The sequence below is a fragment of the Limulus polyphemus genome, unplaced genomic scaffold (genome assembly GCF_000517525.1).
Source record: "Limulus polyphemus unplaced genomic scaffold, Limulus_polyphemus-2.1.2 Scaffold581, whole genome shotgun sequence".
NCBI lineage: Eukaryota > Metazoa > Arthropoda > Merostomata > Xiphosura > Limulidae > Limulus > Limulus polyphemus.
Window position 1 is genome coordinate 400,036 of NW_013666191.1, and position 20,268 is coordinate 420,303.

The 20,268-nt window shown below is 33.4% G+C and overlaps 1 protein-coding gene across 1 annotated transcript in view; it reads right to left on the reverse strand.

The window, feature by feature from the left end:
- The window catches only part of LOC106459251 (TGF-beta receptor type-1-like), a 137,868-nt gene extending 120,523 nt beyond the window's left edge, over positions 1-17,345 (reverse strand). Inside the window, exon 1 of the mRNA XM_022385710.1 lies at positions 16,902-17,345. Coding sequence (XP_022241418.1) covers positions 16,902-16,965 — 64 coding nt within the window. The 5' untranslated portion in view covers positions 16,966-17,345. The remainder of the gene's footprint in view (positions 1-16,901) is intronic.
- Positions 17,346-20,268: the final 2,923 nt, after the last annotated feature.

Genomic DNA, 20,268 nt, shown 5'->3' on the forward strand with positions numbered 1-20,268 from the left:
AGGGCGTGTCTGTCTGTCTGTGATTTATATCTATAATTTGTAATATAAGGAACCAATTTTATTCTGTGGATTTTTGCTAGCTGGCCTCATTAAAAAGATGCGCACGCAGGTGGATAAGATAAGTAATAATACCCAGGTTCAGACCCTAAGGATCCTCTTAGTATGAGTACAAAATTTCAGGTTTCTAGATTCTTTGCTCTTGGTGCTATGGCGTTCACATATTCTATCCAATGTGGTTAACCACTAGTTTGTATCACGAAAAGATGTGCTCACGCACGCACGTGGATAAGTAGTAATACCCAGGTGCACACCCTCAGAATCCACTTAGTATGTGTGCCAAATTTCAGGTTTCTAGGTTCTTTTCTCTTGGAGTTATGGTGGTCACAGACACACCCTTTTATTATTATAGAATAGCACAGATCAGCAAAACATTTGCAGTCAAATTAGTATCTTCACTGCAACAATATTTTATTAAATACAGGAATTCTAAAATAATACAAAAGAATTCTAATCACAAACACCGAAATCTGTAGGTAATCAGATAACTGGACTCCAGATAATTAGACACCTAATACTTTTAGAGGGGTGTTAAACTTAAAACTTCGTAACATGCTCAAAATACATATAATGGAGTAAATTAAACTGGTAATGTAGTAGGCCTAGGTATATATATGTCATATAATAAAGGACAGATTTGAATTCACCTGATCAGTTTTCTAACCACTTGCGTTCATGATAACATGAAAACAACCATTTTCTTGTTAATGACGTCATTTATGACCAGATAAATGGGATCCCCACTGGGTCCAATGATAGCCAATACTCTTATATGTTATCATATGGTGAAGTAGATTAAAATGTTGATGTATTAGGGCCCACATATATATATACATATATATATATACAGGTCTTTTATATGTTTATACTTATATAGTGTTGTACATGGAACATAAATGTTATACTTAGTTTCATCTATATAAATATAATAGTATTGTCTGTCGTCTATCCATATAACTACTTCATAAGATAAGGATGGATCTTCACCAAAATTGGTATGGAGATTCATTAGGTCCATGCGAGGGTACATACAAATTTTCAGTTTTGCGTTTTGTCTATTGGGGGGAGGGGGAGTTTTCGCTTTTATTACCACTACTTTGCTGTCAGAAACTACTTTTTAGTAGTATATATAGCAATGTAAATATATGGATGTGATTGGCTAAGGATTCTTCTACAGTAGGTGAAACTTGTTGGCGATAAATTAGACAATAAACAAACAGCATGTACTCCACTTGTTTTTAAAATAATATACATATATTCGAAACAAGTTAAACATATGTACAAAATTCTTTACACTATGGAGATCATAGTTGTATCTTAAACACTATACAGTTCTCTTCTTATCAAAAGTCCAGCTTTAGAATTCAGCTGAGAAGCCAAACTATTTTTCTCTATTTTTAGCGCAGTAGTATCCGTGTATAATTCACTTACGCTATCGCGTGAGTTACTGCAGTTGTATATTTAACTTCCAATAATCGTCTGCCTTTTGTCAAAGTCCACACAGGCGGGTTCAACTAGTTTAGAACTCCCTTCGACAACACAAATTATTTTCCTTATCTCTTTCAAAGTGTTAACCTCACTAACATATCAACCGTTAGGCCATTCACTCCAACAATGGTTAACTTTACGTTTTCTAACTTTTCTATGACCAAAATTCTCTTTCATGTGACTTTACTTTTGCTCTGTTTTCGTTTGTCTGGTCGCAGCTATTTATACATTTATCACTTAGGCCTTCTAGAAATCCCTACAGCCTCGAAATCAACGAATTTCAAACACAATGTTCGATAGTCTCGTCATCAATGAATTACAAACACAAAATTAATTAATTAATACTACCTACATTAAACAGTCTTATATCTGACATTCGCCCCCCCCCCCCCTGTTGATGGATTTTCACCATATTTGGTATGGAGGTCCATTGGGTCCTTTATTGAGTACGGCCTATATAATTGATAAATTAATGCTGTAACTTGTGTACGATTTTCATTTAGTTTAGTTAGGGCTCAGCTTTACTAAATACTATTAATAAATAAACTTATAATGTAATTTATACGACCTAACATTAGGCTTTTTTTTATTTTGATCAGCTTTTAGTTTTAATATGTTGTACAAATTAGCCTACTAAAATATATTTACATCTGTCTTTTGTTTACATTCGTTGAAATGGAGTGCGCGAGCATTTTTACTTTTTCAGGACAAGCAAAAACGGAGTATTATCATAACAGAAGATGTACTGTAACTAACACTTGAATGCATATATTAAAAATACTTTTATGATGGAATCTTTAAGGTAAAACCCCAAAACAAGCTTTAATCATAAATCTTTAGCTTTCCGTTCTTCAAAACTTCTTGGACGTAAAATGAGAAATTTTCTTTATCATTATTAGATAAAGGACCCTTTTTATACCTTTTTTATTTTATTTACAGATATTCAGTTAAATGCTTATATAACTGAAAATTGAGAAATTCTAAGTGTATCTAAGAGGTAAATTAATAATAATAAGTTGAAAAATAATTATACTTTGATGCCAAAAGCAATAAAAATATGTAAAAAAAAGTAGAAAATCTAGAACCAAAACATTTGTGAAACGTTTCATTTAAAAATTAAGATACAAAAAATATTGGACAGTTATATAAATCATTATTTACAATTATCAAAGATCCAAAACTTCAAATAAGAATATTAAGTACAGGAAGTTCGTTGTTTTGTATGGAAAGTTTGGTTTGTTTTTAATTTCACGCAAAGCTAAACGAGAGCTATCTGCGCTAGTCGTCCCTAGTTTAGCAGTGAAAGATCCGAGGGAAAGGCAGCTAGTTATCACCACTCACCGCCAACTCTTGGGCTACTCATTTAACAACAAATAGTGGGATTGACCGTCTCGTATACAAAGTGCAAAAAAAAAAAAAAAATGAACGTTATTTGTTCATGTTGTGAGGTATAAACCTTTTCTGGAGTATTTTTAAATATATATTTTTGTTAGATTAAAGCAATTTATAGAAGTATATTATCAAGCTATTGTATTTAGATTAGAAAATATACCATCACAACCTGATATTACGTTATGCATAAATATATATATTGAGTACTAAGTTTTATATAGAGAGAAGTACACTAAAAAAAGAAAAGGTCGTGGTAAGACCCTTCATTAAATGTTTATTAATATTTTATCAAACTGAAAATTGTATTGCAATAACAAAAAATGGATGTAAAGAAATTCTCATATATAAATGAAATAATTAAAAAGTTTTGTCTAGTTTTTCACCCCCGTATTTATCCTTGTTCTATTATCTTAATTTTGATACTATGAAGATCCTCCGTTTCTTTCAGTAGAATTACTTATGAATCTTTGTCTTATGTTTAGTTTTAGTTTTTATTTGTATTGTTTCTTAGAAGAAAAACAACTGTACACTATACTCTAAATGAGGCCTGCCAATGACTTCTATACAGATAATTACCTTATTTGACTTGGATATGTCTTTAAATATATCCTAAAGTTCTGTTAGCTACAAAAAACAAAACAAAAAACTTTAATGCTATATTTAATTACCATGGATAATGAAAACCAAGTTTAGCATCTTTGACACTAAAGTCCACCATAAAATAACTGTTGAAATCAAAATATGAAAGTACAATGACAGGTGTTTGAAAGAATAACTTTCTTTTATTGCACAAAATCTCCAAACATGAAAATCCTTATTTAATAAAACAAATAAAAAACTATAAACTGATTTACCAATTTATAAAAAAAAAATAGAAAATATGTTCTAAAGATATCTTAAGAAAAATTAAAGATATATCTTATTTAAATTAGTGTCACACAACTGTTACTGTCAGTCAGAGTTAGTTTTTATTTGTATATCCCATTGAAACTTTCTTAAAAGTATATATAACTGTTGGTAAATACTCTTGTCATTTTCTTTTATTTCACCAACATATATGAACACAAATTACATTGTTATTTTTTAAGAGTTTGTTAACTAACACAAGTTGCTATAAATCTTTACAAAAACTTTCTTCAAACTCTTCTAAAACTTGCAAACAAATGTTGTTAAGAATACCTCTTTTTCACTAACACAAGTTGCTATAAATCTTTACAAAAACTTTTTTCAAACTCTTCTAAAACTTGCAAACAAATGTTGTTAAGAATACCTCTTTTTCACTCAGTGCAAAGTAAAACCTTCTGAATGATATAAAACACTCATAGGTGTGACAAAATGTCTGTCACATGAAATATGGAAATACCATTGGTCAAATGACAATGTTAGTGTTAACCAATTCAAACTTTGGTTTCTCTAACACTTTTTGGGGGTGGTTAATGAAAGTGTTCCAAAATGCAACATTAATTTCTTGACAACCTAATATATAATTCACGTACGTCATGCACATACCCAGGGGGAATTACACACACTAAATTGCACCAATATATGTGTATAACACATTTAAAAGGTGTAAAAACAGACTTGGACACCATCAATGTACAATTTATAGTAAGAATTACAAAAACATTCTAAGGATACATGCCTCCAGATAGCTCCCCCCCCCTTACAGATTTCTACCTATCCCCCTGGATGTCGTAGCAGCTATGACAGTACTTAATGGAAGGTCAAGTGCTAAATACATTATCATGTACAAGGGTAAGAAGTCAGCTACATAAGTGGTTATTACACCATGCATATATCTATACTTTGTGGATAAAGAGAACTAGTATCAAACCAACCAGTACAGAGTAATTTAATACAGGCTAATCCAATACTTTGGCTCATGTTTATATTTCTCCAATTTGTAATTTCAGTTGGTTCATAACTTTTTATAAGATACTTTCCTTAGGCATGAAACAAGATAAGTTTACCATGAAAGTGGATTTTGTAATGTTCCTATACTCACCAAGTAAGACCACAAAATATTAATTAGAAAAATTACAGTTTAAAACTAGTTCATTTACACTATTGTATATACACATAGTAACATAGTAATTTTATATCTGAGAAGAAATAACTATTAAAGAGCAAGTCTCCTACTATGTAGTTGCCACAAGCGAGTATGATGGAAATATACCAGCCAGTTTGACAGGAAAGTTAGCATTTTTCTAAATTGAAAGTTTATTTCCAATAATACTTACCTCCACTCATACTTTAGCTTTATCCTGATGAAAGTTTCTTTTCTCAGCCCATGTAAGCATTGGGATGAATCTTGCCTCACTTGCTCCAGCCTTCATATCCCAATATATTGCCCATACTGATTTAAATCTTGTGATTCTCTTCACCTACGCCAATGCACCCCCTATACCAGATCCATATACAAGTTCTCCATTATTAGTTCTTATTCACTTTGAGACAGTTCAAATCAGCAGGCTCAAAACTGGTTATTTCGTGGGGTGAAAGGGCAGGAAAGTGTGAGGGGAGGTATTATCAGAATACATATTTGATATTGGAAAATATTAACTTCCAAAACACACCTCTTCTCACACTTTAGCTAGAATCCCACATTGACAAGATGGAGAGGCTGGTGAGGGCAAGGGCCACACAGAAAGTCTGTGTAGAAAAGAGGTGTGTGAAAAGGAGATATAGTAATAGCACACTAGTGGGGTTCACACTACTTCTAGAACAGGTATGTTTCTCGCCTGGACAACATAAAAATCTAATTCCTGGGTGGTAAAGGCCGACTGGCTACCGAGGCAAAATAATAATAAGACATGAATTTATCCAGGCCTCAACCAGGCAGAGGAGGTCCCACATCTAATCATTGGAATTATGGGGCTGTGGACCCAAATCTAGATCCAAGGCACAGTGGCTAGGTTAGAAGGACCACATTGTATTTGGTCTTGTTTTGTAATGTGGTATTATTGGAACCCAACCTGAAAGTTACAGAATGTTGCATGTCAAGCCACTAGAACTACAAAGAGAAGACAAGCAACACAAAAACAGACAAACCCTCACACCAACCTGAAGAAGCACAAAAGGCAACGAACCAAACTGAATTATGGGACCTATCACATCTCACTCAACCTGAAGAAACAGAGATTACACAGCCTGGGATTACAAAGGTCAATTCTAACTCTCCAACCTGAGAGGCAAGGCAACACCTCCTGCCCCCAGATTTATTACGAGGATGTTGAACAAACTAAGTTCAACTATTGGCACAGGAATTGATGCTCCGCATGTGGAATTACGAATACATGTATAATATCCTCCAATGGGCAAAGCAACTGAGCCACCAGGGACAAGAGATATGGCAAATTTGGTGAGATGAGACCCTAAAAAGTCTCTGTTCCTCCAATGAAAGCCGAAAGTAAGCAATATGCACCAATTGATGAACCCAGCCTGTCAAAGTGACAGGGGATAAGCCACGTGACACTTTAGGATCCCAATGGATAAACAAATGGTGATGTGAACCCCAACACCTTTCAGTGCATGCAACACATTTAACAGCCCAAACCAGGGAATAAAAGATGATCCAGATTTGAGCATTCATAAAAATGAGAAATGGAGGGAAGATGAATAGAAAAGAAAGCCTTGTCCCCCTTTTCTAGCCACTGAAGTTTTGGGAAGAAAGGACCTATTGGGATACAACAGAACATAAGTGGAATGGTTAGTCCTGTGAACATGAATCACAAACACATCTGAACATCAACGTCTGCTAGCCAACAAGAGAAAAAATAAGTCCTAAGTGAAATGTGATATAGTGAACATGACAACAAAGGTTCAAAGGATGGATGAGATAAGGCATGGAGAACCACTGAGATATTCCAATTAGGAATCTGGAAAGAACACTGAGGACGGATAAACTAAAAAGATTTGAGAAGCAAGGACAAAACCAGGGGGCTCAAAAACTTGACATTTATGTGTAGAGAAGCCCTTGAATTCCATATCCCCGATACAAGCTTCCCACTCCTGGAGAGAAGCATCCATCAAAAGATATATCTCTGTTGTGTTGTCCCTGTTCAGCCATCAGCAAAGATCAAGCAGACTGGAAGCCTATAGAGTCACTGGACAATCCAACGCATCCATGCAAATGTTCCATTGGTCCCTTAATGACCACTGAAGGGAATGCATGAAAACCCAACCCAAAGGAATGAGTGATTCCAAGCATGCCCACTTCCCCAAGAGAGAGAACCATATGTGCCTGTGTGCCAATTGTACGAGAAAATTGGTCTGTTCCATGGCCTGAAAGTGTAAAGGAGAAGGTTGGGCCCGACTGAGATGTGAATTGAAAAATATCCCTAAATGGATAAGGTACTGTGTTGGAGTAAGAATAGACTTCTCTGTTTTGATGAGAAAGCTAGCTCTCGCAGGTTCAACTAAAAGATCTTGAGTGTGAAGCTCTGCCAGGTGGCGGGAAGAAACCAATCATCCATATGATGATGAGTGTGAATCCCCCCAACAAGTAAGGATGACATGAAAAGGATCTGACAATCTGGCAAAAGATGTAAGGGACAGGTAGAGTCGGAAACTGAAAAATCTGTCTCTCATGCACAAAACAGAGATCGAAATAGGAAGATAGGCATCACCGACATTGAACTTTGTCATCCACAGACAGGGCACAAAGTGCCAATGGAGGGAAAGAAAAACTGCACGGTAAACCGAGGAGGCTATAAGAAAGGAAAGAGATGAGAAAGGTCAATGACAGGTTACCAACTGGTACTACAATTGGTTGGTACTACAAACAAACTGGAATAAAAACCATCAAGAGAGGAGTAGACACTCTATGGCCTCTTTGTGCAGAAAATCCTGGATGGCTTGTGCTCAACAACTGGATGCAAGATGATCCATGGGGTGGGGAAAGACAACTGGTATGAGAGACTATGGAGGAGGAGGCATGAAATGAAAGATCAATCCTCTTGTGAGAACCCGAATGACCCACTGATCAGTGATGAAGGTCTCCCATACAGACACAAATTTATTGAGTCAAGCCCCTACAGGACCAGACACCATAGGGTAGACACTGATGCTGCTGTTGGTGCTCTACACAAACAGAGGAGCCCACTGATAAGAGAGGAATCTCCCTTGTGTTCTGATAGAACATGGAGCCAATGCAGGAGGTCTGGAAACCCAAAAGTGAGATGCAGGAAACCATCCAGTAGAAGATCAGAAAAAGTGAGAGGCCACTGTCTAAAGAGAAGAATGGAGATGGGCCACTTCCACCCGAGATTCCATGGAATCTGGAATACTAAAAAAAATTTGAATGTCTGAGAAAATGAGCTTCTGTGAGATCTCTAAGGGCCAACAGGGGAGATGAACACCCTCAAGCAAAGCATCTCTCTCCAAAATATACCAGAACAAACCAATCAAGAGACCAAGGAGAGAGCAAATGCTGATAACCTTACTAAAGTAGAAGTCAATAAATGACTAAGATCCTCTGAAAATTGAGCAGAAGACCTGTGAAAGGCCTCAGACAACAGTTACAAAGAAAATGAAAAAGTCAAAACTGTTGTAAGAAACAGGTAAGTTAGGTTAAGATGAATAGTAGCATCAGGCCTGGAACTCTAAATAGGAAGAAAACTTCAAGAGGATCTAACCTCTGAGAATCCAAATATGGGTCCTCCAAGTGGTGAAAAGCTAAGGCATGCTGATCTGATAAACAGGGAGGACAAGGCATAGCAGCACTCTCTTGCAATTGATCAGCAAATCTGAGTATGCACAGCAATGTCTGGTGAAGATGGAAAGTCTAGGTAATCAGCCATATAACTCCCCCCCCTAACAAAGAGCGAAAAGAGTCGTAAGCCACAGAAGAAAAGCTCAAGACATTACAAACTTGATGTATTAGTTGTAAAAATGGTGCAGGAGACAAGATGTTCATCCAAGACTCATGATTAGCTGTCTGAGCAAAGGAAGGAGCAGGAAAAATAGAGTACAAATTCACTCCTGTTCCCCCTTAAGCTCAGCCTCTGAGGCGACAGGAGAAGAAACATCAGACCTCATGTAAGACTCCACCTCTCTGCCTCCCAGGCAACACTAGACTCCAGAGGTGGCAGTGTCGGAGCACTAGAAGACTCTGTGTCAGAGACATGAGAATCCATATCCAAAACATCTCAGATTTATTTGTGTGAAAAATAAAGAAATGAAACAATAAACTCAAAACTGAATAAGACAGGTTGAAAAAAAAAAACATTCAAAGAGACTAAAGTTATACAACACATAAAATAAACCTGCAGCAATCACATAAAACCATCATCCTAACACTCTGCCATACAGAAAAATGTTTAGGAAATAATAAATGGGAGCTTACATATGGATCTGAGATAGGGGGTGCATTGACAAAAGGGAGAGAATCACAAGATTTAACTTGCTAGTTGGGTGTAAAGGCTGGAAGATCTATACCAATGCTTAGATGGGCAGAGAAGAGAAACTTTCACTGGAATAAAGCTAGAGTGTGAGTGTGTTTTGGAAAAAACTTTCACATCAATATATTTTAATTTCATTTTAGATTAATTTGAATTTTCTCGCTCCACTAAACCTTCAAATTTTTCTCTGCTAATACTATCTTTCTTTATCTTTGTTATGAATGTACATCAGGAACAATTAAAAGTCTGGACCCATCAAGTTAAGTAAACATTTCTACTATAATTCTGTCCTTTAGTCATCACATTCAGTCTATTTGTTTCTTTGGAAGTAATTCCAGATGGAGATAATCTAAAATAATTCACTCAAAGAAAATCTACTAAATACCCAAAAGGACTTAAGTGATATTACAGTTGAATCTTTTTTTTCAATAATCAAAAAATATTAAAAAATTATGCAAAAAATAACCAGTCCTATCTGTTCTTGATCTGAAATCACAGGTCCTAAACAGCCAGTTTTATTAAGTTTTGATCCAAAGGCCACAGCTTCAAATAATAACCAAACCTGCCCATCACAAATCCTAACCTCATAGACCAGAAAAATTCCTTAAATAAAAGTATCAGACAAAAGGTAAACCACAAAACTGAGGCATGAAATAACCATATTAAAATGTCAAAAAAATAAGCATAAGCTTACCAAAAAAACAGAATTTTATCTGTATTCTTACAATATAAGCAACGTGTGATGCTTTTATATTTATACTTCTCTTACCAAGCTTTTAGGTAATATTTAGCCACTGGTTTTCATACAGACAGTTTTCACATGTTTGATTGACTCATACAAACATGGTCTAGTTGACAGTTTTTAAGTTGCACAAAAAATATTAATGCAAATGTTAAAATGTATAATTAATATGAAATGCACTCTACATGTATGGACTATGAAGAAAATAATCATTTTTTAAAACCTTAAAATAGGCACCTCTTAATAGAAAAAATTAAACAATCTTAATATAGGCATGAATTATATTATCCAACAATCATATTCTCCATATTTTTTTTATCCAAGTCATCTTATGAAGTCAATTTTTAAAGCTGCTTCACAAGTCAAGAGACTTTCAGTAGTTTTCATTTGTAATTACTAGAACGTGATGGCTGTAACAACTTTCTTTCACAAACAACCAAAGCTGTGGGAAAAGAAAGTTTCACTGTAGGAAAAAGCTTACAACGTAAGCAAGAGCATCTGTTAATGTCAGAAGAAACGAGACATGTGGTAGGATGTTGAAGACACATATGCAGGGTGTATTATACAGAACTATAAAAAAATAAATTCCCAGACTCTTTCTAAGTTTTTCCTGACCATTCACATTGTATAAATATTATATATATATATATATATAAAGGAGATTATGCTCAGAAATCATTGCATTAACTACTTTAGATGAATTACTGAGCTTACATACTGGGTGTAGTAGCTAACCAATATATTTCAGTCAGTGGTTACTAGCTGAAAAAAAAAGACAAAAAAACTTCCCAAACTTTATGCATTTTTACCCTGACTGTATACATCCCGATATGGTCTTACCAATAGCCCTTTAAAACTGGAAAGTGTAAGCTAAGGTGTACAGTCATGGGGTTTTGCATATCTGCTACACAATAGTTTTGATGGATGGCCAGTTACAACTCAAGAGAAGAAACCCATTTTGCATAAAAAATATTCTTCATCTGCTGCAGGAGTGTGAAGAGAGCTAAAAAAAGTGATTCATAAGAGTTGCCATATTCAAATCCACCAGAATAGCACAAAGGCATATAAATTCCTTAATTATGCCTCTGATATAAGACCACATTCAGTTTTTGAAGATAAATAAAACCGAAAAAAATCCTAAAAAAATTAAGACAAAAACTAAAAGGATAAGATATGTAAATACTGAAAATAAGACAGTGAAGGACCTTAGGATATTACATTTATAGATATAAGAAATTCAGTGAACTTCTTGAAAACATCTTGGTAAAACAAAGAAGAGGAATTTGCATATACATAAAGATTGTGACATACAAAAAAAGAACAGAGTTCAAAGGAAGGGAGAGAAGAAAATTCAAAAGTAGGATTCCCTCCTTGTAATATCTTCCACAGGGATAAACATGTGGATAGTAATAAGTGTCACATGGCAGAAAAAGAAGTCTACATTCTTGCAGAGGTTTACGTATTCATGCTTTAGATAATTGAGGTAAATAAGCTTCTATTACAAACAACTTGGCTAGTTATATGTAATGAAAAGAAAACCTAATAAAAAAACAGATCATAGCTCATTATAAAAGACCCCCCTTCAAGAGAATATGTTGTGTGCGAGACTATTTGAAATCACAGGTTCATTAAGGCCCATTTGAAAGACTAACATACAGATGTACATGCTACTAGATTTGTTTGGCAAAAATGCAGAGTAGGGTATATTTCATCCTTTTGAACAGTATTATGCTGGGGTTTAGAAATAAAATGTCATTCACATACTCTGGTAATGAGCAGTAACTTATCTGCTAATATAACTTATTTCGAACTGAAATCACTGTAATATATCATAAATTGGTAAGAGTGTGAAAGAAAGTGTCTTTGATAGGATGTTAGAGTACTGAGTACTCCCCTAAATGACAATAAATAAGTTTGCAGTGAAAAATAAAATTATCAAATTTATGTCAGTAAGATAAATTAAAATTATATACACTTATTATTTCTCAAAGATGATCCTTTATGTTATATCATAATACCAAACCACTACTTTAAATCAGGATTTTCACCATTGGGTACATTTCACACCATATGATGTTCACCAGTAGCTGCAGTATTGAATTTGGGCAAAAAATGTGTTAGAAGAAACATTCATTCATTTTGACAAGATGTTCACAAGTACATGGCACTTGCACTTAGACCAAAATATTTAATAATAGGTGTGGTGTCTAGCTAGAATGTTATCTGTTAGACGTACTTTCAATATACACTTTAGGTCAGAGTATTCAGTAGTAGATGGAATATTTATTTCAAACCAGAATGTTCACTCTAGTAGCTGCAGTATCCATTTCAAGTCTAGATGATTAATATGATATACACTATTACAACATAGTACCATATTATCTTCCTGTCCAGATATTTACTGATAGGTGCGGTATATTTTTTAGGCAGGGATCTTCAATAGTAGGTGCAATATGCATGTTTATGAGTATGAGCAGCATTCACTTCAAGCTCGAATGTTTGTTTTATGGGGCCAATATTTGCATAATGCCAAAATGTTCTCTATTGCATACAACATATTCTTTAGGCCGCTGTGTTCACTAATACTAATGTGTGTGATGTGTTCTTGATCTTAAGGCTAGAACACTTATAGATAAAGTATATAATCCAGGCCATAGTATTTGCTATTAAGTGTCAAATTCACTTGGCCAGAATATTCACTACAAGTGCAGTTTCCAGTTCAGTCAAAATTTTCACTGTTTTATTAGTAGGATGTAAAAAAAGTATGTTTGAAAACTTGCCAGGATTTGTGACTTAAGTTAGAGTTTAGTAAAACTGTAGTGAAAACACAACAGATAAATGGGCATTAAGAATAAATATGAAATTACATAAAAAAATTTAATATTTCAAAGTTCAGCTGATTTGGTATTTATTGACAAGTAAGAAAAACTTAGCCATTGCACAACCAAACTCTAAATAGTATCTAAATGTATCTGAAACTAAATTTTAAATGAGTGATTGTAATTTTAGTACAGTTATATAATATTTTAGAATCGTGGTCTTGCTGAAGACAAACAAGAATAAGATAAAATAAAAAAAATTATTTTCAAAGTTGTTGTTCTTTTTAAATTAGTTTTTGACTTCATGGTATAATGGGAAATACCATCATTACAGTGAATAGGTTTTACTGCATTACAATTCTACCATGCCATGAAAACATTGATACTATTGAGTGATGAGTACATGTGTAAAGTAAGAAAACAAGTTTTAAAAGATAAGTGTTTGAATTGTTTGATGCTTATAGTTATATGATAATACATTTATTTACAATAGGTGGTTAGTATACAATCTAAGTAGGTAGATTGCTCTAACTTGAAGTTAATATTAATTACAATCAATGCACATTTTATTTACATTTAACAAGTGTCACTGTGAAATGACATGAGCCTGAGCATTAAATGTACCATAACCTTTGAAAATCAATTTTCATTTTCTTTACTGCTAATTGTTTCAGTATGACTGGGATTCTAAAATATATTAGCATTAAAATTAGCCATTAAAAGTTAAGTTTTAGATACACTAGTAGTATAGTAAGATCATATAAATTAGAGGTTAAAACAAAAACCATTATAAACTTGCTTCACTACTAATAGTGGATGGAAGCCCTAAAGACAAATAGGCTAATAATGAAGTGACATTGGAAACACAAGTGCATGGTTATCCTGAAAATTGGGAGAACATAAATTAACAGAAATTGACACAATGAAGTGTCTAGTAACATAAATGCATGTTGCTCTGTACCTAATGGTAGCTAACAGGTTTTAGTGTAAGTTGGTATTAGTATCACTCTTTCACATTAATTGTGAAAAACAGCAGTAACTAGTAAGATAAATACTACTTTTGTAGTGTAGTTTTTTTATTAGAAAGTGTATCTATAAAACAGTATTTGTATCAATGTTTTATGATGGTTTAGAAAATTAGTGGCAACAAGATACAATGAGAACCACTCTAAAATACTGTTAATACTACTATTACAGAGTGGTTAAAAAACAGCTATTATTAACTAACAATTATCACAATAAAACAGCATTAGTACATTGTTATAGGGTTGTTATAAAACCAGTGGTGAAGGACAGGTACCATTTAAATTGATATTTGTGTTCTTTTGACAGTGGATTTATATAATATAATAAGAATTGAACAACAACACTATAAAGTTGCAAAATATTTTTAGATACATTAGCTTAAGTTTATAGCTAAATCATGTACTCAGGTTATATTCATGTTGTGATTTAGAGACTTGAATAAGAAAATACACATCACGTGGTTTAGATTTGGTAACAAACTCTCATTGTGACTAGCTAGTAGTCTTCAAGACCTCATTACACTAATAGTAGTTTTAGTGGTAGGTTTTGTTTTACATGTAATTTATATCATTTTATTATACCACTAAAAACACTACTCTTCAGGAATACTTTTGAATACTCTTTTTTTTTTTAAGAACTATTCTGAACATTTACAATTGTACCCATTGCTGGTATTAATTTTTGTATACCATATACAGGGAGTTAGAACTTTTTTTTAAATATATAATGTTACTTTTTTAATTACTGTTGCTTGACAGAAAATACACATAAATTAATATACTAGTGATGTGAAAGAATATAAAGAAATTTGTATAAATACAAAATAATCCAAGCCAAATACATTGTATCAGCTTAAATTATCTAAATACTGTGTGTACAAACAGTGGATCACTTGTATTATAGCCAAGTAGTTAAAAAACACACACAGAATGTATAAATTTTACTTTTGAAGATATCTCTACTTTTGTGTGGACTTGTAACTCAGCAGTTTGATTACATTAAATTTTCTTGTTCTAATAGGCATCTTCACCAACACTTCTTTCAAAACTCTAAACATGAAAATTTTTGCCCAGGAATTAACATGCAATATATTTAACAATCTTCACATTAACACAGATCAACAGTAGTTTGTGATCTTCATAAACAACTTGTATTCCCTATTTCGGTGTTATCTCTGGCATTAAAATGTAGTAAGCCATTTTGTAAATATTGTTTGGCTCTCCTATGATCATGAGCTTATAATGAAAGAACTTTTTTGAATTAATTAGTTATATAAATAATACTGTCTAATCTGCACAAATTGGTGGGGGTTTTAAACTGCTTCTTGATTTTCAGTACATGCTGAGTAAATTAATACTTGATCTTCAATATTTGCTTTATAAATTAGTATTCAATCCTCAGTGCTGACTGATGTGTAAATTATTATTTAATCTTCAATGTATGAGGTATTAATCACTGACAGAACTTCACTTTGCTGTGTAACAAGCTGCTTTATGTTAAATACCTATATTATGAACCAATACTTCATCTTAAATTATTACTCTACAGGTCAGATTTGATCATTAGCATTTGCTATAGAAATCAGTTCTTGATCTTCAATACTTTAATTCATAAATCATTATTTAATCTTCAACACTGGATGTGGATATTAATGTACTTAATCTTTAATGTCTGCTCTGAAAGCCACCATCTTCGGTGTTTGTTGTATAAATTGGTTCTTCAATGTTTGCTGTTGAAATCAGTATTTGATCTTCAAAATTTCCTTGAAAATCAATAATTAATATACAATGTTTGATGCATGCAAAGATCTGTGTTTGCATTAAATACTTGTCTGTAAATAAGAATATATTTTCACTCTTTCAAAGTGAGCCAGTACTGTATCTCATAACTTGATGTGAAAATCAGTACTTGATCTTCCACATCTATTGTATCAGTCACAAACTTCCTATATAGGCCAGAACAACAGAGTAACTGGACAAAAAAAAAAAGAATAGAAAAGAAAATCAAGTTTTATATCACAAAAAAAAGGTTAAAAAAAACACAAACGAGGAATAAGATACTTTAGACATTACACTTATTCAAAGTTTAAGTACTAGTGGGTTAACACTTTAGCTCAGTTGGTGTGCTAGAGGTCTCGGATTTCAATCTGAGCTAAGGAAATAATAAAAAAAATTTAAATTACCACAATGTTAGAAATGTAACTTATAAATATGTAAACTCTGTAGATAAGTCACTTTCTGGAAATCATATTTTGTAGGCATGCCTTCTACATGTATTAAGTTATTAACATTGTTCACTTATTTGTTAAGGTTATCATTATTGGTTGTAAAACTTTGAGTTCTGTATATAAACACATATTAATAAAAAACATCACAATTACCTTCATTAGTCAAGTTAAAGAGCCACCATTAAGTTCAAAAACTGTTTTAACCTTTGGGTATTTTTTCAAAATACTTTAAAAACTGAATTAGTGTGGTGAATGTCACTGAGAGTGTATAAGAAAAAATGTTACTTCATATCCTATTTTTATTCACGGTATAATTTAAAATATGTTCCTAAAATGCACTTAATGGTATTAATAATTTAAATACATTTTACAAATGTAAAGTGTAAACGTACCTAAATGTATGTTATATGAAAACGTTTTGCACAGTAGATGATCTTCACAACAAACATAATTCTTTTATTTCCATTCAATCCTACTTGTGTATACCCAACAAACTTCTACTGAACCTTATAGGTTTATATTTGACAATTTTACAACTTGTCAAATCTTAATTAGTAGGAGTGCTACAAATACAGTGTATTGTAAATGCTATCAGTATTTCCTCTAACAACAGAAACTTCACTAAGTTACAACTTTTCTTTATATTAATTTTACGAAACAACCGATTTTTTTTCTAAATTTTGAAGTTACAACTTAGACTACAGTCTATTCCTACTACTAAGAGTACATTTCAAACAAAACATTCTTACCTAAAATATTTAAGCCGATTTCTGCAAAGAATATCAGAGCTGTAACAACAATCTTACAAATCATGCTGAAACAAAATCTCACGCTGTTTATTTTACTATAGCACTGTAAGTAACATCACGATAACACACAGTCCTGTCCCAGTCGCATACTGTTTAATCGAATCGAAGAGTTCCCTGTGAATGCGATGCCGTTAACTTTTCGGCTACTGATACACATATAAACTCAGCAAGAGACACCTGATCCCGTGTGAAGCATGCATTCGAATACTCGGATGCTTCCACAAGCTCCTTAAGTTTAACTTCAAGATACACGCAGCACCGAAATGAAGCATGGTTTTACTTATTAAAACTCTTAATAATTCTCCCGCAAGTACTAAATCTTTGTAATTTTTGTATCAACTAAACTTAAAGTAACTATTGAAAGAGATTAATTACATGATTTCAACCCATTTTATACTTTCTTCCAATTTATGCCGATTTTTTATTGATAGTGGCGCGATCTGGTGGGATTTTGTCAAAATACCATATCGATATTATTCATTAAGAATGTTTGAATAAAAGAAAGACAACTGTATAGACCACAACCAAGTTAGTTTAAAATGTCATATAGATCATAACTAAAAAATAAAATAACATGAACGTTAAAGAAGACAAACTACTTTGACAAAATGATTAAAAATACTAAATCAATATAAACCAATATAACAAAAACTAAATCCTGTAACTGATTAAACTGTCTTGAATTAATTGTTAGTTGTACCCTCGTTCTTATCTACATTTTCTCCCGCAATCCCACTGATATTGCACAAGATTTCAGCATAACATATTTAAATACTTTAAAAAGCACAAAATCTTATTTTTAGCACTTTCTTTACAAGTTTTGATTTGATATAATAACTCTAACCCTAAACTGTATCAATATTTACAAGCTAACATACATTTCATAAACTACCGTACTATGTGAGGCTCAATCGTGTTTAAATTTTTTATGAGAAATTTAATTTAAACAGAGAACTGCTTAAGAAAAATAATAGCTATTAGAATTATGTAATTCACATAATTTTCTTGAGAACAGAAGTGAACTTATCTTACCCTAAATGTTATTTTTAGGTCCGTTCATAACTCACAGTTTGGTCAGAAAAACGCCTTTAAAACAGTATTTCTGTTAAATCCAGTAAAGTATCTAAAGGGTCTGTTACTATATCATTAACTAAAAATAATATCCGAAAAAAATCTGGGGCTGGATAAAAGCACGTCTACACAAAACGATGAGGAATTGTGGGGAGAAGAGAGGTGCGAGCACGGCCCAGTGATTAATGTGCCAAACTTTGACCCCGAGGTTGTGTGGTTCATGTCCTATTACTACAAATTTAGATGTATTTGAGATAGATATTGGCATTTGATTGTTGGACGAAGTTTTCACTCATTGCCCAACTCAGACATAATAAGTTTATCACAGTTTGAGATGCAGTGATGTTACAACAAAATAAATAAATAATTTTGCACTTTGTAGTCGTGGCAGAATTACCAAGTCCACTTATAATAATAGATACTGGGCTTTTTTAAGACTCTTTAATTTGTTGAACATCACGGGTTACGGTTTTTATATGGTCTTGTTTTATTCCGAGGTTGCTTATTTGGGCTTTTTTCTAATACCTGACTTCAACACACAGTAAAATGGTGTTAGGAGTGGTTTCGGACATTGACTGGCTCAATGAATACCCCAATCATTACAATTTTAAAATCATCCTATCCTCACTCCTGTTCAATTAAAACACAATCACAGTATATTCCAACTAAGCCGCGCTAAATTTCATTTTGAGGATATACCATTAAAAAGTAGTTTCGAAAGTCAATGTTGCTCGTTTCGAAAGGCAGTGCCGCTTGTTTTGATAGTAGTGTCATTTATTTTTCTCGCGAGATTCGGGTTGTGGGTGCGTTATAAGAGTGACGATTAAATACCACTATTCGATTAGAGTAGCCCACGAGTTGGCAGTGGGTGATGTTGACTAGCTGCCTTTCCTCTAGTATATCACTTTAAAATTAGGGATTGCTAGATCAGGTAATCTGCAGTAGGAAAAAGACAGATAGCCTACTGTGTAGCTTTGTGCTTAATAAATAAACAAAGCCCAGACAATCCTCGAGCAGCTTTGTGCGAAAATCAACAAAACGACAAGGGTTAAAAAATGATAATATCATACTACAATTCTTCTTAGTTTTGGAAGAGTGAAATTACTCGTTCTTTGCGACTGCGACAACATCAATATGTAAAATTTAATGAAAACTATTTTTAATTTCAAGAAAAACGAAATTAAAAGAGAAGAATACTTGTAATGACCATTACTTCTCAGTTTCTTTTTAAATATTTTTTTTTGAAGAAAAATTATTAAACCTATATTAACTAGCTGATTGTTTGTTTGCAATTAAGCACAAAGCTACACATTGGGCTAGCTGTGCTCTTCCCACCACGTGTATCGAAACCCGGATTCTAGCATTGTAAGTCCGAACTAGCTGACACCTTCATAAATTTTATTTGCAAGTACCCAGGCAATGTTGCTTGACAAGGGCAAAGGTATTGTTGCGTCAGCGAGGTCACGTGACTCGTTCTCTCGAACCTTCGGGAATTGTCGGGAGATTACTAGATATAAGGTAGCCTGGTATATATAAGAGGGTGACAACGTGACGGGACAATAATGTGTGTGTAGGTAGTGAGTAATTTATCTGCAGTCAAAGGGTATTGTTGAAGTTAACGTTCGTTCGTTATAGTGTTTGTTTTAGCGCGAATATTGAAATTAAGTGTATCGTAAAGTTATATTCGGAAAGAATAAACCAGTTTTATTAAGTAAGGACTTGTGTCGCTAAAGTTTCGTCGGAACGAAGTTACTGAAAATCAATTTAACAAACGGAGACGTAACAAATTGGTGTCAGAGAGTGGGACAAAAAATGGAAACGAGAAGCGGTAAATCAAACTACAGCATAGCAATACAAGAACAGCAAAAGAACGAGAAGAGAAATTACAACAGTTATACCGGGGAAATTACGAGAAGTTGTGTTGCGTCAATCCCATGATAGTTTAACAGGAGGACATCTCGGAATCAAGAAGACATTGAATCACATACGACAAAGATTTTATTGGATAGGTATGAGGCGAGATGTGGAAGAATGGTGCCGGACATGCAGTACATGTAGTGCTAAAAGGGGACCCAAGCATAAGGGATGCCAACCTTATGAAGAGTTGCCTGTGAATATGTCAGAGTTTGTGGAAGTATTATCGGAAAGGATGGATGATATCCACCATCAAGTGCGTTCAAACTTGCAAACGTCTGCTGATTCGATGAAGTTAACTTATCATAGGAGATCTACTGAA